Raw genomic sequence first — 27,613 nt, forward strand, 5'->3', positions numbered from 1 at the left:
TCTGTCGCACCAGCAGGGGAGGGTTCTCCACCTGAACCTATCCAGTCTCTGCCTTCTTGCTTGGAGATTCAGTGGCAGCAGTTGACAACTTTTGATCTTCCGCCCAAAGTCTGTAATATTATCTTGGCAGCCAGGCGTCTCTTCACCAAAACAGTATACCCCTGTCATTGGAACAAACTTGTGGCAAGGTGCATAGACACGTCTGTTGACCTCTTTTCTGCCCCTCTTTCCAAGGCCCTCATGTTGATACTTTCTTTGGCACAGCAGGGCTCTGCTTTGGGGACCCTCAAAGGTTATTTGTCTGTTGTGTCTGCATTTCTGAGATTACCTGACCAACCCTCTTTTTTTATGTCTCCTGTTGCCAGTAGGTTCCTTAAGTGTCTTACCGACATGTTTCCTCCAGCACCATTGATCATGCCCCAATGGGATTTCATTTGGTTCTGCCATTTCTCATGTGTGCTCCTTTTGAGCCTCTTCAGAATTGTCCTCTCAGGCTTCTAACTTTAAAAACAGCCTTCTCTGTGGCTATTACACCTGCCCGCAGGGTGAGTGAGCTGCAGGCATTGTCATCTAAGCCGCCCTACCATTCCATCTATCCTGACAAAGTGGTGCTTCTTTTTTGCTGAGAGTGGTCATGCCCTTTCATGAGGGCCAATCTATCAGCTTTCCTACTTTTTATGCACACCCACATCCTTCTAAGGAAGAGGATAGACTCCACCGACTGGACAAAATAAGAGCACTGACGTTCTACCTTGATCATGCCAAAGAGCTCCAGGTAGATGGTCAACTCTTTGTTGGGTATGTGGGTGCGAAGAAAGTTCGGGCAGTGCAGAAGAGAATCATCTCTGGATGGGTTGTTCTCTGCATTAAAATGTGCTACGCATTGGCTAACAAGCAACCCCTAGAAGGTTTGTGCACTCACTCTACCAGAGCGACAGCTGCAACTACTGTGTTAGCACGCGGAGTTCCAATCCTGGACATCTGTCAGGCAGCAACATGAGCATCCTTGCACACGTTCACCAAACACTACTGCCTGGATAGTCAGGTCCGAAGGGACAGGCTCTTTATCCGTTCAGTCCCGCAGGACTTCCCAGTAGGATCTTAGTTTGCAAACTCTCCTCTGGGAATGGTATTGCTTGGGTATCTATTCTAAGATAAGGAATCTGCAACTAGAAGTCTCTACCAGATGAACAAGTTACTTACCTTTTGTAAGGCCTTATGTGGTAGAGACATATTCTAGTTGCAGATTAATTTCCGACCCACCCATCCTCTCTGCTCTGCGAACTGATTTCTAGAGACAGGGACCTAGTTTTGACATACCAATGATCAGTGTTGTTCATGGCTCTGCGCTTCTAGCGTGGAAAGTTGTGAAAAGAAACTGACGTCATTGCATAGGGGTGGCACCTACATATTGGTCCCACTGCGTTCTATCCGGCATGCACGATGCTGATGACGTAAGCAGAGATAACCGACTGAAGCGGAGCCAACAGACTCCACCTGACTGCACGCATGGGTGCTGCTCGGGAAATATCCCCAGATCCAGACTGACGCCTGGGGGAAATTCTAAGATAAAGAATCTGCAACTAGAGTATGTCTCTATCAGATAAGGCGTTACCGAAGGTAAGTAACTTGTTCTTCAAGTAATTTTCTGTTCAAGAAATGCCAGTACAGTTTTTCAACATTCGTTTTTTCTTTTGAAGCAGTCTGAACTTTCTGCAGAAGAACGCCCTGAAAAGTTAGGAGCAACACAACAGCATCGCCGAAAAATAACGTCTCTCAACAAGCAGATTGTACAAAAGGCGAAACTCCTGGATGAGGTACTGCTATATCCCACTATTGGGTTGCTGCTTGTATTTTTTTCCAAAAGAATTAAAGTAGACTTTTTTTTAGCGCTAGTCTTTATTTGTTGTACAAAAGTGATAGATATCAGCAAATCACACAAACATTCACTGGTCAAATTTACGTTGGGGGCGTTTGTAAAGCTTCATCTCTTGTATTTGTTTTCATTTACTGTAATGAACTGTATGAAACATTTCTGATGCTAGTTAGAAAGTCACATTCTACTGAGGCTCTGGATGTCTACACTAGGTCTGTCTGCTGTTGCATTTGTTATTTTCAAAAGACACGGATCTAATTCTCCAAAGGCTATTTGAGATATTGATCCTAAACCTAGAATTATAGACTGAATGAAGATGGATTGCTCTCAAGTAGATAATGAGAAGCACCTTAAGTCTTTTGTGAGCATATTGTAGCCTAGACTCCATTTTGTCTGAACAACCGATATTACTAGCCATTTAACATTCAGTAAAATAACAATAGACATCTTTTGGTGTAATATAGTCCGGCTATCTTGAGAAAACCCTTAGACATAGGGAATTTGAGTTATACTATTGTGTCTGTTGTTGGGTTTATAGTTCTCTGGAGCCAGTATTAATGAAATTAAAAATATTCAGGGTTCCTGCACATCCGTGGCAAAATCCCATAAATGCCTATAGGGTTCTGGAGAATGGTTCCTTAATGATATCGCATCCAGTTTAAACATTTCATCTACAGTTATGTTGTTGTAAAATGTAAGTGTTTTGTCTGCCACCGGGATATCCGTAGGTCTCCCACTGAATGCTCTACCTGTGAACGGGCAGCCTATATTGGCCACAGGCAGATGGGAAGAAAAAAGTCCCAGTCGGGGATCTCTCGTATCGCTCTAATATATTACCAAAACAGTGGGAATCATGTAACGCCAGAGCCCGGTTATTATAAGCCTGTTTACGGATCTGTTGGCTATGACATGAAGGAAGGCTCCATAGACAAATACGATCTACTTAAGGTAGCTATTGTGCCTTCAGTTCGAATTCCTTGCTCTGTGTAACTTTGTCCCTTTGTGAGACAGCTTGCTTGTGATGTAACTTTATCTTGAAGTTTGTACATATGACCGTACGTCACCATTTTGATATTGGAAAGAACCATCTCTCTCCGCTAGTTACCATTCTGTCTGTTCACATACATGGAGGATTAGCACAGATTAAATTAGAAAACTAACCAGAGAATGAAAAATTTCCTAGTGAACATGAAGGAAAGTTTAAATTCTATTAAGGACACGGAGGGGAGGATATTGCTCTCTTCTTTCTTTTATTTTTCTTGTGTCAGATTCAACAACAACTAAATTATCTTTCTCATCAACCCTCGGGAAAGAACTACAAAAATACAGCCAATCAGAGTCCATCAATCTTCAGATAACCGCATGTTCCTCCAACGTCTTTTCTTTATTGAGTGCGGCCTAAGATCCTCCCCTTCCTTCACGTTATTCAACTTTGGTCCCGTCTGACCCTATAAATATCCAAATGACATAAATGAGACAATTGTCCATAACTTCCTTAACAAAACCTAAGGAAGAAAAAGAGAAAACAAGAACAATCCATAACACGATTATTAAAGCCAGGCAGATATATATATATATATATATATATATATATATATATATATATATATATATATATATAATTATGCTCGTTCATAGTTTATCCAACACCAAAGAGGCCATGTTTAAGACTGACATAAAATAACATCTTTTGAACATTGAGTCAGAGTACCAGTCCGCCGCATTAATAATATCCTATAACCGTGCCCCCAGAGCGAAAGCCTTAGAGGCCATTGCGCCTCTCACCGAATGGGCACCGAACTGTGAAATACAAATACCTGCTTCCTGCATGACCCATCGAATCCATCTAGTGATAGGGGGTGGAGACTGCTTTGAAAGGCTTTCTGAGGGAGATAAAAAGCGGACATTCCCCCAGTGGGAGGAACTCCTCCGCAATGTCTTCGTACGCTTTCAAGCAACGCACAACACACAGTTTTGGACATTTGTTGAAGGTTGGGTAAGACACAACACTCAAATTTGAGTTTGTGCATCTCAAAATGTGAAAAGTAACTCCTTCCGGAGTAAAGGAGCATCCCGTGATATCCAGGGCACGGACGTCTGAACTAAACAACGCAACATAGCCAGTTTCGCTGATAGTTGCTTGCGGTACAATAATTTGTTTTGTTGCCAGGACTGAAAGAGATGCAACATACTGTTAGCGTTCCACAGGACTGAGTACCGCAAGCCAAGGGGGAAAGCCAGGCGAATCCCTCACATCACTCTGCACACTAGAGGGTGCTCTCCTACTTGAGAGCCCTGGATTGGAACATGGCCAGCCGAAAAGGCTGATCAATATGAGTTGACAGTTCTGTATGGTACTCTCTGTTGCTGCCAGGGATGCCAGCAAGTTTACGATAGGGATCATGTCGCACTCCAGGGGATCCTGGTGGTTTTGAATACACCAACACACTTACCTTGGCCACATGGACCTGTACCGTCTGCCCAAGCCACAGAGAGCATTCTCTCAGCGTCCTCCGAATGGCCTGAGGCTCTTCAGCGATGCATGAAATCTGCCAGGCCATGAAGGGCATCCAACCCTGGAGAATCAGGGAATGAGGATTGCCCAGGGGATCCTTGCGGAGATCCGGCATATGGGGTAGAGGGATTGGAATCCCATGAAAGTTCCAGAAGAACCGGAATCCAGACTTGCGATCTCCAGCAGAAAGTGATCAGAACTAGTCTTGCGCCCTGGCGCCTCACGTGAGCTGATAGCCTCAGGATCATTGAGTACAGGGGAAAAGCATACCCCTGCTCCTTTGCCCAGTCTTGCAGGAAAACATCAGTTGCCGCTGCCAGCCGATTAAAAAATCTGGGAACCTGGTGCTCCAACCTTGAGGCAAAAAGCTCTAACGAGAGCGGACACCACTGGGTTTCCAGCACCGTGAACACCTGTGGTTTCATCTGCCATAGGCTGGAATCCGACCGTTCCCTGGAATATCGATCTGCTACCACTTTGGATTTTCCCTGAAGATATTCCCCTATGAGTAATATGCTGTTTGTGAGGCAATACTCCCATAGGTGCATGGCTAAATTTGCCAGGGCTTTGGATCTGGTGCCCCCCCGATGGTTGATATACCGTATGTCTGATAAGTTGTCCATCTTCAACAGTACGTGGCCCTGAACCATGTCTCTCGTTCAGCATTTTATTGCAAAGGATCCCGCCCTCAACTTCAAACAATTGATATGGAGTTGTCGTTCCTCTGCAGACCATTTTCCACCAGTCCCCACAACGGGCACCCCAGCTGGATTTGCTGCCATCGGACTCTTATCACGTTGTCCGGGTCTGAGCCAAATATGGCTCACCCGTTCCAGGCTTCCATGTTTGCCAGCCACCATTGCATCTCGTCCTGGACCTCGTCCGAGAGAGGGATCTGCTCCGAGTATTGGAGGCCCTTCTGTAAATGGGAGGCCTTGAGGCATTGAAGGGCCCTATAATGGAGAAGGCCCAGGAAGATCGCCTGAACCGATGAGGAAAGGTGCCCCACCAAGCGGGCCACCTGTCTGAGAGAGGTAGAAGGTCTGGACAATGTCTGCCGCAGCTGGTGGCGAACCTTGGCAATTTTTTGGGAGGGAAGATTCAGGGTTTTTTGACCCAAGTTCACCACAAACCCCAAAAAGGTTGTCTGCCTGGAGGGAGTCAGAAGGGACTTCCCTTTGTTGACAATGAAGCCTAATTGCTCCAACAATTGAATTGTCTTTTGAAGCTGATCCACCAAACGGATTGGGCATTGCTCCATCAGCAGAATGTCGTCCAATTATATTATGAGTCAGAGACCATGAGCCTGAAGGTGCTTCACCACTGGTTTGAGGACTTTGGTAAAACACCAGGGGGGCGAACGACAGCCCGAATGGCAGAGAGGTGAATACAAACATCTGGTTTCTCCACTGGAACTGGAGAGACCTACGGTGCTGGGGAAAAGTACACGTCCTGAAGGTCAAACGAACCATCCAATCCTTGGGATGCAACAAGTCCCTCAAGATGTGTATCCCCTCCATCTTGAAATGGCGGTATACGAGCCACCCATTGAACTCTCAGAGGTTGATGACCAGTCTCTGGCCACCATCCCTTTTGTCCACGAGAAATATTTTGCTTAGAAACCTGTTTGGATGGGGCTGTGTTGTGGTAATGGCCTCCTTCTTGGGGAGATATTCGACTTCCTTATCTATCAGTAAAGATTGCTGATTTGAAAAGGTCAGCATCATTAGGCTGATGTGGGATCCCGTAGAACTCCATGCAGAGCCCACTGACTGCCTGTAAGACCCATGCATCAGATGTGAGGGTTGCCCACGCCTCCATAAACCGGCCTAGCCTACCTCCCACTTTTAGTAGGGAAAAAGGGGAAACTCTTACCTGCTTGGGTTTGGAAGCGTCCTCTGGAGGAACCTCTGGGGTACCTTCCCCGGAAAGCTCTGCGTGAGGCGAAGAACGTCCCCTGCCTGGTCTGCTCCTGTGACTTCTTGGAACCTTTTGAGGAGGCCTGTACATAGAAGCGGCCGGTCGAGCGCCCCCTACCATGACCGGCCCCAACAAAAATCCTAGAGTGGAAATTCTACCCTGCTCCTTGTGAAGCGACGTGAACATGGCAACAAACTTGCTCAGCTCCTTTATGAAAGGCTCCCCGAAGAGCCCCCCTTGGGCCGCAGGGCCCACCTCTGTGGTCGCCATGTCTCCCAGATGGGGTCTACTTTCAGCAAAAAAGAGCAGCACTGTTCTGATTGGGCGCAATTAGCGTTCCCTAAGAAAATCACAGCCCGCTGTGCCCATCCAGAGGGGGTTAATAGCGAATGGAAGGGTACTTATCTACTGGCAAGCAGGAAAAGAAAGAGGAAGACGTCAGAGGGTAGTGCGGTTATTTGAAGATTGATGGACTGATTGGCTGTAGTTTTGTATTTTTTCCTGTGGGTTGATGCAAAAGATAGTTTTGTTGTGTGGAATCTGGGGCAAGTAAAATAAAACAAGGAAGAGAGCATAACTCTTGCCTCCGGTCCTGACTTAGAATTTAAAGTTTCATCTACATTTGGTAACATCACTTATTCTGTATTTTGCTTTAGGTTATTCCAGATTGTTGGCAAGAAAAAAATGAGCATAGACCTTAACAGAGAATTCTTTGATAATATTTTAGGCCAGGACAATTTACTCAGTTTGCCAAGTTTCTGTGGAGAACCAGTCAGCATGTTTGTATGCTTGTCAATGAGTAGGTGTTTTTGTGTAGCACTAAAAGTGAAATACTTACTCAAAACAGTATACAGGGATGTACGGTTCCCTCCTTACCAATGTATATGACAGTTTTTAGCTTGCCACTTTTCGTAATCACCTGACCCTTGTGCTTCCACTCCTCTAACTGCATAATATACTATGTTATGTACCTTATGACAAATTCATAACGATTACAAAGCTTTTCTGTTTATTTAGAATGAGGTATAAGGTATCATTGAGAGCTGCCAAGATCACATTGTCCAGCTAATCTGGGGGGTTCCACTACCCTTTTCATTACTTATGGCCCTGCCTTGTCTATACCATACTCTTATCCAGCTCAAAGCATAGACTGTGAGTGCTTCATGGTGCCTTTAAGAGTAGCTTCATTTGAAGCCACTACTTTATTTTTATCTGGTTGACTGTTCATATGCCTCTGTATATAAACTCATTTATGCATGCCACCTTTTTATTTTAAAAATATCTCAAGGGAGTTGATCCCAGCGATTGAACTTTTTCCTCGACAGTGCCCTGATAATGATTTCTCGAGTTTGAGTTGGATGGACCATATTTAGGTCTCTTATTTGTTGCATATTTCCATTCAAATTGAATTTCTTAACATACAGAGGCGTGGTAACACGTGACATTGATTTGGTATCACCTTAAAATTAAAGAATTTGAGATTTGTACAAAACGTAAAAAATATATATATAGAAAAATGCAACGTAAAAATTTGAATAACAATTATCACCATAATCATTTGTTCAAAAGTGTATTGGAATCATGAACCCTGTAAGAAAACAGTCTTTTTGCAGGTTTACCCCCACTTCTTGCCCCCATTTAAACTTTTAGCTGCTGGTTTTTCGACTCTGACAGTGCACGAGGCCTGCCAAACAGACCTCGGGCCAGTGATTTAACCCTATACAAATTACATGTTGAATTGGCAAGGTCTGATTAACTTATAAGTGCCTTCTATATGGTACCCATGGTACCCAGGAAATGTAAGACAGTGTCCTTTCAGGGCTGAAACACTGTTTGTGCCACCCTTCGTGTGACAAGCTACAAAATGGCTCCCAGCCTGCCACTGCATACTGGAAGGACAGTGTTTTGACTGCCAGTTCGACTTTGCAATTTAAACCAATGTCAAAGCCGCTGAATTCCTTAACCTTATGGGTAAGGCTCCCCTAAGGAAGGCCCAGAGAAGGGGTGACCAAATTTTGAGAAGCAAAAACTGGGACTGGTCAGACATAAAAGTAGGACCAATATATATCAAAACAAATCCCTTTCAGGGTTAGAATGACGCATAAATTATGCAAAAAAGAGAATAGAGAACTCTGGGTAGTTCCCAAGTTTAGGTGGATTTACTCACAACTCTAGATTTGCTCACAACTTTGCTAGATAAACAGACATTTGAGGTGAGCAAATCTAGAGTGTCGCTGGTGTTGCAGAAAGCTCCTTACTAGAGCTGTTCTCCACCTAAATATGGGAACTACCCAGAGTTCTCTATTCTCTTTTTTGCATAATGTATGCATCACTCTAACCCTGAAAGGGATTTGTTTTGACTAATACTGGGTGCTCCCTTGTGTCCGGACAAAGCTAAGCCTCTCTGATGAGCTCTAATGAGAAACACGTGTCAGGGGTTGCTTTTGCTCATTCCAGGTTGGCTTTTACAGTATTTTAGCAGTCCAAAGCTGTGATACTGTGCCTGGAGTGGTAAATGGCTTTTGTCATTTTACAGCTCGGCAAGGGTGACACTGTGTCAAACCTATGCTTAAAGATTTTGCTGTATAAATGGCAAAAGACTTTGTCACTGTCTAGTTCGGCGTGGATAGCACTTTGCTGATCCAATGCTTAAAACCTTTGCTAGATAAACAGACATTTGAGGTGAGCAAATGTAGAGTGTCGCTGGTGTTGCTGAGTGCTCCTTACTAGAGCTGCTCTCCACCTAAACTTGGGAACTACCCAGAGTTCTCTATTCTCTTTTTGTATATATATATATATATATATATATATATATATATATATACCTTTCCATTGAAAAAGTGTTTTTTTTTTTTTTTACTTGCCTATCTCTTTGACAAATCTTCACAAATAAAAAAATAAAAAAAATGTTCCAAATAATCTTGTTGTGCTTGGGAAGTTTCGGGGTCATCTGACAAGCGAGGCTGAGCAAAAAGGAGGGGCCAAAAAAGTGCATTTCCCATGCTTTGAACACGACTCCTGTCCAAACCACAGGACGGCATTACACCAAATTTGGCAGAAAGGTAGCTTTCGGTGTGCAGTTTACGCTTTTTGTTATTTGATGTAAATCCGTTCAGTGGTTTAAGAGAAATTAAACGAAAACCAAATTTGTACATCTATAGGTACAAAGACTTTGCATTACTTCTCAGATTTGATTGGCTGCCTACACTTCAACCAGGAAGTGTTGGCAGCCATCTTGGGACTCGGCATCAGCAGAGTCCTGACAAAAAGATCAAAAAAAAAAAGGGGTCAGGGAAAGGACACCCTAACCCATTAGCTCTTGTGCTGAGGTCCCAGAAGGACCCCCAGGGCAATAAAAGCACTTAAAAAAAAAAGAAATTGCCACAAATTCATCATGGGGGGCCCAAATTCGCAGCAAACCTTTTTTTTTTTTTTTACATTGTGGCCCTCCAAGCTTGTTTTAATAAAGGCCCCACGTGGGCCAAGTCCCGGGGGGCATATAAAAAATAAAGGAAGGGGGTGCTAGTGGCCCTCCTCCTATGGCTTATTTATGCCTCAGGGACCACCACCAACCAGGACTTAAATTCTGTAGTATGGGGTGGACCCTGCTCCCCGGGGACTACCACCTCCTGGGGCAAAATTGCTTGAATCATAGTAAGGGGTCCTGCAGACCCCTCCACCCACCAGCCCAGGGGGCCGCCACCTCTCTGGGTCTAACATTCAATTATATGCTGGGGGCTTCGTGGCCCCCAAAAGCCCTTGAAGACCGTCATCTCCCCAGGACTGACAAATAATAAGATAGAGGGTCAATTGTGGAGCGCCGTCCCAGGTTATCACCAACTTCCTGGGGAATTTTTTTTGAAAATAGTAGGGGGGAATCCTGTGAACCCCCCCAGGGACTGCCACCTCCCTGGGGCTAACATGCAACCATATCTCCATGGCCCCCCTTGTGTAGCCAGTAATGGCCCTTGGGACCGCCACCCCCAGGGTCGGCTCCTGCTATGTCCCGGGGTGACAGCTCCTGCCAAGTTGGAGCAAACACAACTCCGTTCCCAGCAAGTGAGAGCCGTCAAACAGCTCTCGCTTGCTGGGAGTGGAGCTTTTCCCTGTTTCCCTGCTCGCAAACATGCGGGCAGAGAAACAGAAGAAATTATTGCTCTTACAGACACAGAACTGCATGTTTAGCAGCTTCCTGTCTGTGACAGCAGTGCTTGCTCCCCCCGCGGTCCCACTGCACACTGGGTGACCTGGAAGGCACCGAGGAGAGATCACCAGACTCCGAGGGATGGTGTCCCCGGGCTGAAATAGGCTGGTGGAAGGAGGCCGCACTGCCCCCTCCTGCACACTGGCCATTCATCCAACGAGGTAGCACTTAGTAACTAACTAGTTGAAAGCCCTGTAGTTGGATAGGCATTTTGTGCAAAACTGTGGACTCTTGTTGAATAAACAAGCAGGTGAGCTTCCATTCTGGCCATGATGCTCTTTACAGAAATTAAACTTCAACAGGAAGAACTTACAAATATAAACGTATCAGGTGCCCCAGTTGAAGCTCCACTTCTGGAAAGGACAAATTATCCTAACTCCTGGGCTTGGCGAAGGCAAAGCAAGTGCGTTTACTTTGCGATTCCATATTGAAAAACGATCTGAAACCCTTTGTGGAGGTGAATGCATCTTTCATATATTGGAGCGCAATCAGACATACTCACGCCCACAGGGATGTTAGACCTAGGTTCTGAATTTATTCTCTCAAAACCAGAGAAATTCAGCATTTATAGTTAGTTATTTCAAGTAACTATAACTTGTGCCCTAAGCTAACTATAACTCGCCCCTTCACCATGCACTGCTAATTACCCCAGATATTACAGCACTCATGACAACTTTTATAATGTCAATAAAAATATCAATGAAACATTAGCAGTCAAAGTTTTGAAGAAAAAACTGTGCATGGCGAATGCGCAAATTATAATTACCTTAGTCCTCGAGTTATAGTTACTTGACATAACCCTAACTGCTGAATTTCTATGGTTTTGTGCGAGTAAATTCAGAACCTAACTGTAACATCCCTGTAACCTTTGTGCATCATTCACTGCCTCTCCCATCTCCCAAACAGGAGAGGCACTCCGTGCGGGCAGTATAAAGTTGAAGGCTGACAAAGGCAAAAGCTTGCCGAAACGCATTCTGTTGTTTGTATCTGCCAGATGGATTAAACTCCAACTTTATACTGCCCGCACGGAGTGCCTGTCCTTTTTGGCATATGAGAGAGGAAGTGACGTGGCGTCTACATGGGCAGCACTGACGATCTAATGTGGGGAGGCAGCGTCAACAGAAGCTTGTGAAATATATATATTCTTATGCATTTACAAGGCTACATTATATAACAGCTGTGGCAGGACCTCCAGCCAGAGCCCCTGCCCTCCTCCACACTCCATCTTCCCACTTTTGCGAGCATGCAACCGATCTCCTTCTGTGCTTCCGGAAAGAAACAGATAATGCAATAAATCACTTTAGAGGCCCCTCTTGAAAGGCAATAACAGTTCCATTTCTGCTTTGCAGAATGACTTTATCGCTGTTCCAAAAACCAGGACGTTTGTTGTAATTTTGGAAAAGCTTTGAGGCGCCGGAACAGTCCACTGAAAACTGAGACGGTCTGTGGAAATCTGAGTCGCCTGGTCACTCGACTTTGAGAGTCCTGTGGCAGGGATCAATATTTTCTTAAGTAAGACAAATGTTTTACGATATGTCTTAGCAGCAGCACTTCCAAATTGTCATTTTTCTGTGGTCAAAGTTGGTAGCACCACTGGCTAATACAGAGTTACTGGGTGGCATTCTAACCTGGCTAGCGTTTGACTGGGACTACCAAACTGGATCAGGTAGCCTGAGGGCCAGGTTGAAACTGATGTCACTATTAAAGGTAGACAACTTTTTTAAAGTTGCCACTCTGTGCTTTGCTCCTTCAGCAGCCTCACAAAGGCATACATACACACCTCCTGGGGAGACGTGCGACTCCCAGGCTCAGGAACAAAGGCAGTGCTGCAGCAGCGTGGAGTCTCTTTCTCTGCCTGGATGGCCACTCAGGGAGGTTAGCCAGAGGCTTGCTTCAAAGGGGGATCCACCTTTGATGGGTAGCCAGGCCCACCACCCCTGAGCAGAATGCTTTCTGTTCCTGTAGACATCATGGATACAGGGCCAGGGAGGGAAAGCTCTCCCCCAAGCCGATTTTACAGTGGGTGTATTGCCTTCAGGTAGCTTCACCTCTAGGGTTGGCTTCCTTGCTCCTGATGACCAAGCAAGGGTTGTGCTATCTTGCTCCAAGTTGCATCTCTGTTAGCCACGGCAAAAGGTTTGCCACTACAGGATGATGAGCACCCCATGGACAGTTCGGTGACAGCCAAAAGGAGCACCTGTGTCTGCTGATTGTGGGTGTTGGTTGTGACCGAATTTGTCTACCACAAGAGACACTAACCCCCAACAAAGCATTACACCATGACCGCTGTGTTGCAAAAGTGCAAATTCTACATTGACAGCCCTTGGAACCCTGCTTAGAGTACTTTGCGGGACCCTGAGATCTGTGGTCAGAGTCGCCCCCCACTCACCTGTGGACCAAGGAGTCAACTAGACTTCACCCCCGCTGACCGCACAGCATCAGGAGCATCCTTGAGGATCTTTGAGCCTGCATCCACCAACATCCCGACCACTCCATTGTCGTCTACGGCGGTCATCGTGTAAAATTTGGATTTTGCTAAAGTAAACTCTGGTGGACAGGTATTTGTCCAGAGTATTCTTTCTGGCCCCTTAGACCTCTGTCCTAGTGGACCTGATCACCCAACTCGGGCCAGAGTTGCCAAACTAGCTTTTACATTCTTTTTGAAAGTTTCCAATCTTTTTTGTTGGCCAGTGCTTGTTTGTAGTTGTTATAAAAGTTATTTATTATTTCTAATATCCTTATCCTCGGAACCCTCTAGTGGATTTTGATGATTATGGTCTCTAAAACTTTGTAAAAATCTGCTCTGTTTTTAAAAATCGGTGTCTTGTCTCTTTCTTGTGTGCCTTTCTTATTCTATTGGTTGGTACTGTTAAATGCTTTAAACATTGTTCCTTTGCTAAGATTAAGTAAACATACTTGACTGGACACAAGATGGTATTTCTTAGCATTCTGCACAGTAAGCATCTCCAGCCATACCATATAGTACACCCGAATCCTCCCAAACCCTATCCCGCCATAAATGTTAAAGTGTATTAAAATACTAAAGTGCAACATGCAGAACAAGGTCTGTAGCTTTGACTAAGCATACCTATCAAGACACATGGAAACATGTCTCCATAATGTTTTTAGTCACTTCCTCTTATCCCCACATTACAATATAAAAATTAATATTCCACAAATATAAAAAAAATATATCCCACCACTGAGAGGGGTTCTTGATAGAGCCAACCCTTTGCTATACAGAAATGTCGAAACAGTTTCAATTAAGAATATGCACTCAATTGTGGGTGAGCATGAGTAGTTATGCAAAACATAATGAGATTAGCTGAGGGGGCTATCTCCACTCCGTTATAATCCCTTAGTCCATTAAAATTTCAAGTCAACTTTTGATCCAAGCAAAGACAAGTTGCTAATATTTGTAGTTTATCTGCATCTGGTAGTGTGCAACAGGAACTGCAGGAGTAACAGCAATGATCACATATAGAGCTTCTTGGGAGTAGGATACATTCATGGATCATCGTGAAAAGCTAAAATTTCACATTTGCAGTATTAGCCAGCATTTACCCATTAGTTAGAGTCTATCAGTACAAAGGCCATTCATTGGCCGCGATACTCACGTCATCTTCAAAGTTATAACAAAAGAGGTTGCAAAACATTCTAATGCAGGTTTTGCCCTTTCCTGCAAAGGTGTATATGCAAAAGTGGAATCAAGTCTGTGTCGATCATATCAGGATTGTGATAGAATAGCAATATTTTCAAAATTCTAATTTCTGAATACCATACTTAGCTTTTCTTAATTGAAAAGTGGGAATACCTTATTATTGAAAAACTACTCAAGCTGTTGTAATAGAACTTACTGCCAGGCAGAGCAGACAGAATCAAGAAAACTAAAAGGCAAATGTAGGTTGTCCCAAGAAGGCAATTCTTGATTGGTTAGTGGTGTTTGGAAAGCCTGAAGTGTGATTTCCATAAATATAAAAAGATACTGAGTGTCATGAAATGAAACTCCTTGTAATAAGAAAGCCATAGAACATAGTTCAGAGCAGTGTTTCGTGGGAGCATTTTGAATAGCAAATAATAAGGCCACACATATGGACCAGCAGAAAAACCATGACATTCCAATGCCCATTGCTGCTCTGTAGAAACATTTTAGGTGTCGTACTGCCCAGCCCCCATGGGCCACTGGTAGTTTTGAAAGGCACAGCATGTGCATTGGGCTTCTTGTATGCCCGAATACAGTTAGAATGTATGAATATAACTTTATTTAAAAAATAAACATGAGCTCCAGGGTGAATTCCTCAAAAGAAATATAAAACCTTGGAAGGACCATTATTTTTTTTTATATTACATCGCCCTGTCAAGCTAATTTGAAGTCTATCCCGTCTACGCAAGTAGCCCATAATTCAGGTCTGTCATGTCTGACTTTCCATGAGGTAACTGCCAACAAGAAGCTTGCTATGATGAAAACCCTAGGATCAATAAAAACCTGCAGCCTAATACTAATAATAGTCTGTCTCTTGACAGTCTTTAATGATTAATCAGAACTCAAACCAAAAATCTGTGTCTCCTTCTCTAGATTACTGTCTTCTTGTGTGCAAAGTGTGAGCAACACCATTTCCACCATGTTTTCAGCTGTTTTCTGCCTTTTGCCATTAAATATTGTAGGGAGAATGACATTGTTCCTTTCCTCTGATAATGACTTCTAACTGAAGATTCCTCACCTTAGAAAATTCCTCAGGCGTCAGGCTGGAAAATCTTGAGCAGTACCTCTCTGCGATGGTAGGTGGCTCCGGGCAGATGCGCGTCAACCTTGTCCCTGCTGTAAGTGATGCGTGCGGAACTTACATAGGCGCCATCCCAGTGCTGATATCAATTCCTTTCTTTCTGTGCCACCAGCGCGGATCTGGAGAGCTACATCTGTCATTTTAAGCACTTTTTTCACCCTTGAACTAGGAACATATCTCCCAACAAACAAACGGGGTTTAAAACGTGTGAAGAGTGTCAAAGACAGATGTCTGTCTCTGGCCCACTTGGTTTGCCTGTGGTTCCTGAGGTCAGGCCATGATCCCAAGGCCTCTGCCGACTGTAAGTCTATGCACAAAAAGGCAGTTTGCAACTGGGTGATGTAGCACCTGGCTACACAGAAGGCAGCTCTGTGCAGATCCAGAGCTGATTCACAGACGATCATCATCCCGCTTCAAGTTGTCATCGATGTTGAGTACGCTCAAGAAGTCAAGGTGTTCTTTGACGTCTGCATGGCATGATTATAGTCCCCGATCCTGCATTTGTGGAGCAGGTGGCGAGGTCTGCTCAATGCATCCCCGAGTTAGCCAGTGCTAATGTTCTTGTGCTCTATCTTTTAAGCATAATAGGATTAACTTCAACCCAATTGCTACATTTAATTTAGTTAGTCACTAGTAAAATGACCCTACAGGGAACTAGGGCCTGTAAATTAAATGCTACTAGTGGGCTGCAGCACTGATTGTGCCACCCACTTAAATAGCCTTTAAACATGTTTCAGGCCCGCCATTGCTGCCTGTGTGTGCATATTTAACTGTGATTTCGACCTGACAAAATACACCCTTTCCCAGGCCTAACCTGGCTACTTCAGTACATATGTCACCTCAGGGGTAGGCACTAACCAGCCTATAGGACTTGGTGCTCATCATGTAAAGAGTTGGACATGTGCTTTTAGGTTTTACATGTTGTGGTAGTGAAAACCCTTAAATTCATTTTTTGCTACTGCGAGGCCTACCTCTCTTATTGATTGACATTGGGTTACCTTATTATATTTAGCAATTGGTAATTGTTAATTGGTAGCAGATAGAAATTTCAAGTTTGGTGTCTACACAATATTGAAATGTAAAATCCTCTATAATGGTCAAGTTGGATTTTAAGTCACAGTTCTGAACGTGCTACTTTAAGAAAGTTGGCATTTTCTTGTCCTAACCATTTGGTGCCCGCAGCCCGTTTCCTGGGTCACATGACTAGGTGTAGCTGGCAGTTGGTCTTTGTGTATTGCTACCAGACAATGAGACAAAGGGGGAACAGGTGTGGGCAGTGTGTGCCATCTGTGATGTGGTGAGAGGAAGGGCACTACACTTGAACATCACAAAGGCTCTGCCGGAGCACTCTCACAAAAGGTTTGACACTAGGATTTTGAGTCCCCAGACAAGCTAGGTCCAGGGCAGGGAGGCAGAAAATTCCACACACCTTTGAGGTTGGAAACCCCCAGAACCTTCTCCTACTTCATAGCTGGCATCAAGTATTGATTTTGGACCCTCAGACCCAACTCTTCAGCACACTTCTGAACCTGTGGATACTACAGAAGAAGGACTGCTGTGCTGCTCTCCTGTCAGACAAACTGCTACTCTGCTGCCCTGTTGCCTACTGCCGTACTTGCTAGAAATAAGACTGGACCTGCACACTTTGATCCAGGTTGAAGTGTCTCCAAGGGTCTGACCTATTCTGAGCTACATCGACATAACAAGCGTCAGATACTTCCCTGTGTCTGCCCAACTGACCTGCTGCCTGAACCTGTAACGGGGCCTGCAATTGGACGTGCCTGAGCCCTGTTGGCCTCTGCTAGAGTTCGTTTCTGATCTCCAAGAGGTGCTTCTGACGTCCTGGGCCCTTGGTGTTGCATCCATGAAATCCCTCTCCTAGAAAAGGAGAAATTCTGTAGTTTTGGAATCCACGTGACCATGAACAAGCCTGTTTGTGGCAAATTCTTGCTACCTGCCAATGTGAAGCTCTGGTGAACTCAACTCTTTGCGCTACTGGGTCCACCAGCGATGACCGGCAGTGTGAGATCTGCAGTTTGCGCTACAGCATTGACAGCTCGCAGTGATTGCCATTGTGAATCTCCAGCCACGATCATTCACGATGCCATACAGGAACTCCATGCTACAGTGATGACCATCCGCAGCGCCCAGCATGCTACACTACATCGACAACTATCTGTGTTGCTGTCCCTGCTCCTTGCGACCCCCTCCACAGCAAATGTAACTCTTTGCACTGGACTTTTGAAGGTAATCCTTTCAATGGGACTTATCTGGTCGTGTACCTGACCCGCTCTCTATCGCAGTCAGCATGAACTTGTGACCGGATGCCCACAAGTAACTGTTTGAGCTTTCAGGAGCTAGATTTACCTGAAATCATTGCAATTTTATTTCTACAATTATACTAATTGGATTTTTGTAATTTTGGGTCTCAAATACTTTATTATATTTTACTCCATTTGTCTAAAATGGTGTGGGCTTTTTCTTGTGTTATGTTTTCTTTTTATTGCTGTGTGAAGTGCTGCACACATACTTTACACATTGTCGCTAAGTTAAGCCTGATGGCTTTTATGTGAAGGTATCAGAAAGTTAAGCACAGGTTAATTTAGTGTTTGTGTTTCACCCTGACAATGATTGTTGTTGGTGCTCGAGTTGGGTTTCACCCCCCTTAACCAGTAACACAATTTCCTACCAGCCCCTTCTCTCTTTTAATGAGGCCCCAATGACATTCTCATGGGGGCACGGGCCAAATCCTACAGAATGATTGCCCACCGACATCGGCCTGCCCCTGAAGGCCCAGCCTTCCTTTCCTAGCATTCTTCTAACTAGTAACTGTGTGGTGGAGGCCTCGATAGCCAAGGTAAACACAAGTGCATTCTCTACTACTCCATTAGAAAGGGAAGCCAAAAGGCTATATACCTTTGGCAAGTGTATATTTTTTCCCACTACCTTGGCATTGTTGTCAGTGAACAACGCATGTAGCTTCAGCTGATACACTAACTGTTTGTGGGAGTCGGTTGTGCAGCTGCTGCCTATGTTTCCCAAACCATTCTGAACCAGGCATTGGTTGATGACTGGGATGCAGTGAAGCACACCATTCGGTGTGACCTATTCGATGACGAAGCTGACATGGTGCTCGAGCACTTTAAGGAGAACTGGGTCATTGCCGGCAACAGCAGCAGTCCTTTTTCCCAGCTACGTGGGGCTCCCTTGGGCGTCTGCAATTCCAACCTTACCCTTCTGGCCAGTAAACTTCCCAGTCCTTTGGCGGCCGGAGATGTGGGTTTAACAAAGGATGCTGGGCCTACACCCCACTTAATAGTCTGCTTCCCCTCCAGCTGCTGCAGCATCCAACCATCTTCAATGCGTCGTCAATGCAGCACACCCATCCCGTTGGCAGCAGGATCAGGCGCCACCTGTCCCAATGGCATTCAGTGACCTCCGACATAATCAGTGCTTCAAATTGTGCAGCAGGGTTATGCCCTTCCATTCTCTGAATATCCGCTTCCCTTATCACCATCCTCGGAATGACTGACTGAGGACATCTCTTCTTGCACCATCAAGAAGTGCAGGTCAAAGGAGCTATTGCAAGGGTGTCAACATCAGACGCAGGCCGTTGTTAATTTTCCTGGTATTTTCTTGTGCTGGAAAAAGACAAAGGCCTCCATCCTGTCTTGATCTTCACACTTTCAGCGTCTTTCTAAGGAAAGAGAAATTCAAGATGATCACTTTGGCTCAGGTTTTGTCTGCCGTGGACCTGGCCGACTGTATGGTAGCATTGTACCTCCAGGATGCAAATTTCCCCATCCCTATCCTGCAGACTCACAGGCATCACCTGCGGTTCATGTTGAGTGAGGAGCATTTCCTGTTCGCTTTGCTTCCCTTTGGCCTCACCAGTTCCCCTCAGGTGTTCACAAAAGTCATGGCAGTGGTTGTGGCTCAACTGCGGAAGTCAGGGGTTCCAGCCTTCCTTTCCTCAATGACTGGCTTTTGAAAGCAGACACGCCCATCGTCACCCACCTCCAGAGTACAGGTGACCTACTACTTCCATGGGTGTTCACTATCAACATGGCAAAGTCACACCTGACTTCTTCTCAAATGCTGCCTTTCATCTGATTCATTCTGGATGCTGTGCAGTGTTTTGCCTATTCAGAGAGTCCAGGACAATTGGGCTATGATCCGATGTTCAGACTCGGTCCAGAGTTTCATTGAGACGGATTCTGTGGCTCCTAGGATTGATGGCCTCCTGCATCCTGCTAGTGAAGCATGCCATATGACATATTTTGGCTCTGCAGTGGGATCTAAAAACCTGGTGGGCACAGCAACAAGGGAATCTTGCCAAATCTGGTCCAGATTTCAGAGGTGATTGCAAAAGATCTGCAGTGGTAGTTGTTGAACCGCGAGGGGGTCAGTGGCAGACCCCTCTCCCTTCCCCCACTCAGAGTTGACTGTGGTGACCGATGCATCACTACTGGGATGTGGTGGCCACCTGGGGGAAGTGGATATCGAAGGACATTGGTCTCTGGCAGTAAATATGCACCATATAAACCTTGTGGAGCCACTACCGATTTGTGTGGCATTAAAGGGCTTCCTCCCATCCATCAAGGGAAGGCTTGTTTAGGTGTTTACAGACAACACTACTCTATATGGTACTGCAACAATCGGGCAGGGTGGGGTCATGGACCCTGTGTCAGAAGGCTGTCCACCTCTAGACTTGGATAGAGTGCCAGGACAATTTCCTAGACTTGCAGCACTTCTCGGGATCTCAGACCACCTGGGGCAAACTGTACTTTACTACTGGGGTTTTTGAGCCCATAGTTACAATTTTGACCGTAAAATTTAAAGTCCCAGAATACAACGTGAAGTCTGTTAAAAGGTCAGGTCTGACTTGAAGTGAGAAATTTGCGATGGGGACACTTGGGCAGTTATGAATATCCACACAGCAGCAGGACTGCCTTAATGTAGTCAGACAGACAGTGCAGAAAAGCAGTGGCAAACGTGCTTGAAGCATCAATTTTTAGGTGTCTTACAATGCAGAGATACATGTTATTCTGCTGTAATTCAACATGTGAAAGGTTTCACAAGGAACTCTGCTGTTAGCAGAGTTGACTGTCCCTACAATGTTGTAATAATAAGTGAAGTGTAGGTGAATGACTCAACTGTGTCCAGAAATGTATCTATATAGCACTCTTACTTTATTGATCTATTGATAGTTCTTTACACCAGACAGAGTCCTGACAGTAATTGTAAAAGTTAATGAGATGCAAATGAGTGTACAATACACAGGATTTCTAAGCTTAAACCAGGCCAGCAAAAATACATTGAAAACACAACACTATATACACTGCGTTACTTTGCCTTTAAATTAAATATGCGCTATATAACATAAGTGCGATAAACAATAGTTTTATAAACATTGGAAAACACAGCTTTTGTTTGTTTTGTGGATAAGGCAGCTAAATGAACACTGATAAGCGCAGGTTTGGAAAACACTGATAAAATGCCACTGAAATCCACAAAAAATAAGCACTGAAAACAGGACATCCCAGACATGCAGCAATTGAACCTCATTCTGGTTCTGATATTCCCTATATGTTCCACATTCGAGCCCCTAGAGAGCTGTCCTCCTTTGCTACTGACCCGTAAGACTGTATTCTTGTTAGCCATTACATTGACCAGAGGGGACAGTGAGCTTCAAGCTGTCTCGGTTACAACTCTATACACCAGCTTCAACCTGCATAAACTGGTTCTTTGAGCTCGCGCCTCCTTTTACCAAAAGTCGTGACTCCTTTCCACATCTTCCAAAGCATCACCCTGCCAACATTTTCCACCCTGTCCCATCTTTATAAGGAGAGGAGAGACTCCTTTGTTTGGACCCAAAAGGAGCCCTCTCTTTTTTACATCAATCACACCAAGGAACAGTGTGTGGGTGATCAGCTCTTCCTTGGGTTCACTGGAGCAAAAAAAGGCAAGGCAGTGCAGAAACAGGCCTAGCAATGGCTTGCCCACTGTATCAAAATCCTATACATACTAGCTAAGAAGCAGCCTTCTGAGGGCTTGCAGACCCATTTCACCAGGGCTAAGGCCGCTACTACTACATTAACATGTGTGGTACCTGTCCTGAACATCTGCCAAGCTGCCATATGGGCGTCACTTCACACATTCACAAAGCACAACTGCTTGGGCAATCAGGTCCATCAATGCAGGCATTTTGCCCATTCGGTCCCCCAGGACTTCCTGGGTTGAGCCTGATCGCACACCCACCTCCAGGGAGGTATTGCTTTGGGTATCTATTCTAAGGTCAGGTATCAGTAGTTAGAAGGCTTTATAAGAAGAACAAGTTAATTTCCTTTGATAACACTTCTTCTGGTAGTGAATCTATCTCACAGCAGATTCCTCACCGAACCTCCCATCATCTTTGCTATGCAATGTTGGATCTTCACCCTAAAACCTGTTAGAGGTTTGCACACTGATCACACATCGTTCAGTCATAGCTTCCTGTTATTGGCACAGAAAAGTCACAAAAGAAACTGATGTCATTGCGCCGGGGTGAAGCCTGTATAGGCACCATGCATGTGACTTCCGACATGGATGACGTAGATGCTTAGTCATGTGATGCCACCTACCAGCACACAGAGGTCCTGCTCAAGATTTTCCAGATCCAGTCTGACACCAGGGGAATATTCTAAGGTGAGGAATATGGAAGTACTATAAAAAGCCTTACTGAAACTAAGTAACTTGTTCAACTGTGTCAAAAGATATTTTAAATGTAGCACAACTAGAACGATTGAGAATGGACCTCCTGCCTTGTCCATGTGCTAATTGGCCCATTTACAAAAGCTATACCCATATTAATCAGACTAGAAGTAGGTTTCTGATCTAAAACCCAGAGCCTCATTTAATAACTAGTAACAAAATGTTTCAGGACTGCCCAGAGGAATGGACAGGAAACCCCATTAGATGCTTTTCAGCAACCAACAATTTCATCCAAGCCCACTCTCTTTCTGCAGCTGCCAAGTCAAAAAAGCTGTGGCAGTATTATTATGGGCCATGGTGTCTCTGCTTAAGGTATGTGCCTGCTCTCACAGGAGAGACTAAGGCCCTCATTACAACCCTGCCGGTCGGTGATAAAGCGGCAGTAATACCGCCAACAGGCCGAAGGTAAAAAACATGGAATTATGACCATGGCGGAAACTGCCAACACAGACAGCCACTTTAACACTCTGACCCCCACGGCGGTAGCAACAAGCACCGCGGCGGTAACCGCAAACAGCCAGGCGGAAGACAATATACCGCCCACCGTATTACAACAGGCCAATCCACCACCTTTTCCCGGGCAGTACCAACGCCATCAAAAGCACGGCGGAAACAGTACACACAACAGTACGTTTCAACACTCAAGGAAGAACCACAACGCCATGGAGCCCGAGCTGCACATTTTTCCAATGCTGGTGTACCTCCTCATACACCAGGAACATGAACGCCGGTGAAGATGACCATGGTGAGTATTGCACCTAGCACACAAGGGAGGGGGGAGGAAAAAGAGAGTGACACACACATGCAACACCCCCACCCTCACCCTCACCCCCAACACAATACACACAAACAGATGCAACAGCATTACATATACACCCTGTAAGCCTCAGGAATAACATAAGGACAAAATGAATGGATTAAAATGAGTGTAATAGTACAATTTTAGATAAATACGTCCTAAAATCAATAAACAGTATGTACAGTATATGCAAAAGGAGGGACAATGCCCACTCCAAGATGTCCGTGGCCCACAGGGCCATAACACATAGGCCAAGGCCACACTTGACTCCTGCCTCAATACGGAGAGAACACTGCAGGGGCATCAGGTCAAAAACACACAGGCACCTTAGGGGGACGGGGAATAGGGGGGCACCTCAGCCGGAAGATGGTACAATGCCACTGCTCCTGGAGGGGGCTACATGACCTCTGCTTGGTCCTGCGGAGTGCAAAGCCACAGTTTCTCTAGTGGGTGGGTTGCCCACTGCTTGGTCCTGGGGAGTGCAAGGCCACAGTTTCTCTAGTGGGTGGGTTGCCTACTGCCTGGTCCTGGGGAGTGCAAAGCCACAGTCTCTCTAGTGGGTGGGTTGCCCACTGCTTGGTCCTGGGAGTGCAAAGCCACAATCTCTCTAGTGAATGGGTTGCCCACTGCTTGGTCCTGGGGAGTGCAAAGCCAGTCTCTCTAGTGGGTGGGTTGTCCCTGCTTGGTCCTGGGGAGTGCAAAGCCACAGTCTCACTAGTGGGTGGGTTGCCCACTGCTTGGTCCCGGGGAGTGCAAGGACACAGTCTCTGGAGTGGATGTCTTCTTCCACTGGTTCTGTGGGGGCTTTGTGCCCAGTGTACTTCATGCTGCCAAGGAGGGGGTGAGTGGATGCCTTCTTCCACTGGTTCTGGAGGGGGCTTTGTGCCCAGTGTGCTTAATCCTGCCAAGGAGGGGGTGAGTGGATGCCTTCTTCCACTGGTTCTGCATGGGGCTTTGTGTCCAGTGTGCTTCATCCTGGATGGTGCAATGTCACAGTCTCTCACCTGGGTGTCACACCCACAAGTGTTGCAGGGTCCAGGATGCACTGCAGCCCATGTAGTCACGACTACACACTGCTTGTCGGCGGTGACGGCTGCACAGTGGATGGCAGTTGCTGTGCAGGTGGCGGTGCTTTTAGTGGTGGGGGGAGGCTCCAGCCCTACCCCTGCAGCCTCGGACGGCTGCTCATTGGGGCTACTGCTGCTGGCAGTGGTGCTGGTGGCGGTGCTGCCCGCGGTGCAGGTGGCGGTGCTGTCAGTGGTGGGGGGAGGTTCCAGCCCTTCCCCTGCAGCCTCGGACGGCTGCCCACTGGGGCTGCTGCTGCTGGCAATGGTGCTGCTGGCAGTGCAAGTGGCGGTGCTGGCTGCGGTGCTGGCCGCTGTGCAGGTGCCGGTGCTGGCAGCAGTGCAGGTGGCGGTGCTGTCAGTGGTGGGGGAGGCTCCAGCCCTTCCTCTGCAGCTTCGGATGGCTGCCCACTGGGGCTGCTACTGCTGGCAGTGGTGCTGGCTGCGGTGCAGATGCTGGTATTGGCCGCGGTGCAGGTGCCGGTGCTGGCGGCGGTGCAGGTGGCAGTGTTGTCAGTGGTGGGGGGAGGCTCCAGCCTCGGATGGCTGCCCACTGGGGCTGCTGCTGCTGGCAGTGGTGCTGCTGGTGGTGCAGGTGGCGGTGCTGGCGGCGGTGCAGGTGGCGGTGCAGGTGGCGGTGCTGGCCGCGGTGTAGGTGGCGGTGCTGTCGGTGGGGGGAGGCTCCAGCCCTTCCCCTGCAGCCTTGGACGGCTGCAGTGCCATGGCTGGTGTTGTGTGCCCCTTCCTGCCCTTGGCAGATGGTGGTGCCTCCTTGCTTCTGCCAGCTGGTGTTCCTTTCCTGCAGTTGCTGGCTGGTGGTGCCTCCTTCCCGTTGCTGGCTGGTGTCCCCTTAGTGTTCTTGCTAGGTGGCGGCCCCTTCTTTCCCTTGGCAGGTGGTGCAGGCACACTGGCTGTGCTGACAGGTGCCTCCTTGGAGCCTCTCACACCTGCAGTAGCTGCAGAAACTACAGTAGCCGTGGACTGGGTGGCTGAGGTGCTGGGCTGGGTTCTGGCCACCCTGGCCCGAAGTTAAGGACAGGGGGGAGGGGTAGGGAGTAGGTCAAGGGTGGCGAGGAAAAGCTTCTTGAGTACACTGGGGCAGGAAGAGGGTGAAGGTTTGGGAGTGGAGGAAGAGGGAGTGGTTGTAGGAGGTGTCTGCTGTGTTTGGGTGCAGGTGCATGGGCTGGATGCTGTTGTTACTTGGATGGCTGTTGGGTGTCTGAGTGCTTGCGTTTGTGTACTTTGGGAGGAGGGGTCACAGACACAGTGGGTGAGGACACAGGGGGTGTGTGCATGGATGTTGGGGTGGTGACTGCCAGTGAGGGGCTTGTAGTGATAGGTGTGCTGTTGATGGAGGTAGTGGATAAGGATGTAGGGCAAGCAGGTGTTAGTGGAGACGCTACTGGGAGGGAGGTGGATGACGAGGAGGAGGGGGACACAGTGGAGGCAGTGGATGTTGGTGTGTCTGCATCTGGATGGTGCTTGTGTGAGTGCCTGTGGGATGAAGTGTAGTGCTTGAGTTTGCCTGAGCCACTTCTGTGTGTTGATTTGGGTGAATGCAGGTCTGAAGGTGTTCTTGGGATAGGCTGGGGTTGAGGGGATTGGGGCTGGGTAGAGGAAGTTGGAGGGGGGAGGCTGGAGACAGGGACAATGGCTGCCATCAGTGAGTTGGCCAGAGCCTGGAATGCTCTCTGTTGGGCCGCCACACCAGAGTGAATGCCCTCCAGGTATGCATTTGTTTGTTGCAAATGCCCTGCTAGACCCTGGATGGCATTCAGTATGGCTGACTGCACAACAGAGAGGGATCTCAGGAGGTCAAAAGCCTCCTCACTGAGGGCAGCAGGGCTGACTGGCGCAGGGCCTGAGGTGCCTGGGGCGAAGGAGATGCCCATCCTCCTGGGTGAGCAGGCACGGGAAACACGCTGAGGGGCCGCTGGGAGGGTGGTGCTGGTACAGGGGTGGCAGCTGTACCTGTAGTTGTGGTGGGCACAGAGGTGTCCGCCACCGCCAGAGAGCTTCCATCGGAGGAGGAGTCGCTGTTGGTACTGTCCCCTCCTGTCTCCGTTATGGTGCTCCCCTCGCCCTCTGTCCCACTGGTGCTCTCACCGTCGGTGGATTCGGCCTCCAGGCCCATGTGGGATGCAGCTCCCTCCGTCGCCGTGCCACTGCTCCTCCACCAGATGATGCTGATGCACACAAGGACAGGGTGACAAAACAAAAATGGGGGTGAGAGACAAAGGATACACTTGGTCAATGCCAGCAACAACACTACAGTTGGGGTACACAACTCACAGGGAACAGCCCTATGCACTAGGCTATGCACTACCAGTTACAATGCTAGTCACCAGGCCATGGGGTACAATGCCTAACGCCATTAGCAGCACACCTGAAACCAACAGGATCCTGCCCAGTAGAAGATACCCACTAATATTATTGGGGTTGGAGTGCATCTGAGCTTGCACATCATGGAACCTACCCTGTCATGTTCGCCCTGGCCTAGGGGCACCCCCAGCCCACATCCCCCACCCAGGCAGCACCTTAACGTGTGCAAAGTCATGAATCTGACCCTGTACTCACCCCTTTGTGGCTGCTGTGATGCCTTCAAGCGCCCATCCAACTCTGGATAGGCCACCGCCAGGATGTGGAACATCAGAGGGGTCAGGGTACGATGGGCACCCCTTCCTCGTTGGGAGGCCAGCCCCAGCTTCCTTGCCCAGCGGCGCAGGTCCTCCCACTGTTTGCGGCAGTGAGTGCTTCGCCTGTCGAAGACCCCCAGGGTCCACACCTCCTAGGCGATGGCATGCCAAATACACTTTTTCTGATGGGCGCTGACCTGCAGAAGCAAATACAGCAGAAAAGGTATTATTCATACCGTTCGGACTGTCATACTCATGGCCCAACATATCCCTCCCAACCCCTTACGCACATACATTGACCACTATACATGCAGCACTCTGCCCAGGACCCCTCAGCTCCCCCCCCCCCCACACAAGGCTTACCCACGCAGCACTCCATACATTCATGCCCCACGCATCATGCTCACAGTGTACTCACCTGTTGGTCTGGAGGACCATAAAGTAAACGGTACTGGGGTAGGACCCCATCCACCAGGCTCCCCAACTCCTCCGAAGTGAAGGCAGGGGCCTTTTCCCAGATACTCGAGCCATGGTCGCTTCCAGACACAGGTCACAGCAGCACTTGCAGTGTAGGTCCTCTCCTGTTGAAGGTCAGGTAGCAAGTGATTGAACAGATAGAAAATGACGGTCAGGTCCGCGGCGGTGCGTACCGTCACCGCCGGCGTATATCACCATTGGTTCCTGGAACCCGTAGGACCAAATGATAACCAATGCGGTGTTGCACGGTGGTCATTGTCCGCCGCCCGCAATGGCACACAACGCCAGCGGAATTACCTCATTTCCACTTGTCCCTCCTCACAGGTCAGTCGGACGCCATTTCAGCGGGGCACAGGCCATGGCACCTAACTGCGTCACACCAGATATAGGCACATCAACTGACTTACAAGTTCACATACTGTTTGTGTAAAACAAAAATAGCATATTAATCTGAGTATATGTTTGAATATGACCTTCTGCTCACCGTTTTTCACCCTAGAGTTCAACCGCTGCGGATGAATAGGAGATGGAGACATACCCCCGTGTACAGACATCTGGTGGACCTGGCGGCAATGGAGGACAGGC

The 27,613-nt window shown here is 47.2% G+C and overlaps 1 protein-coding gene across 2 annotated transcripts in view; it reads left to right on the forward strand.

Annotated features, from left to right (window-relative positions):
* The window catches only part of CCDC93 (coiled-coil domain containing 93), a 1,008,240-nt gene that overhangs the window by 314,557 nt on the left and 666,070 nt on the right, over positions 1 to 27,613 (forward strand). The window contains exon 12 of one of the 2 annotated variants that reach the window (XM_069224342.1): positions 1,701 to 1,817. In XM_069224342.1, coding sequence (XP_069080443.1) covers positions 1,701 to 1,817 — 117 coding nt within the window. The remainder of the gene's footprint in view (positions 1 to 1,700; positions 1,818 to 27,613) is intronic. The other variant, XM_069224343.1, reaches the window with a different exon arrangement.

Source organism: Pleurodeles waltl, chromosome 3_1 (genome assembly GCF_031143425.1).
Source record: "Pleurodeles waltl isolate 20211129_DDA chromosome 3_1, aPleWal1.hap1.20221129, whole genome shotgun sequence".
NCBI classification, from domain to species: Eukaryota; Metazoa; Chordata; class Amphibia; order Caudata; family Salamandridae; genus Pleurodeles; species Pleurodeles waltl.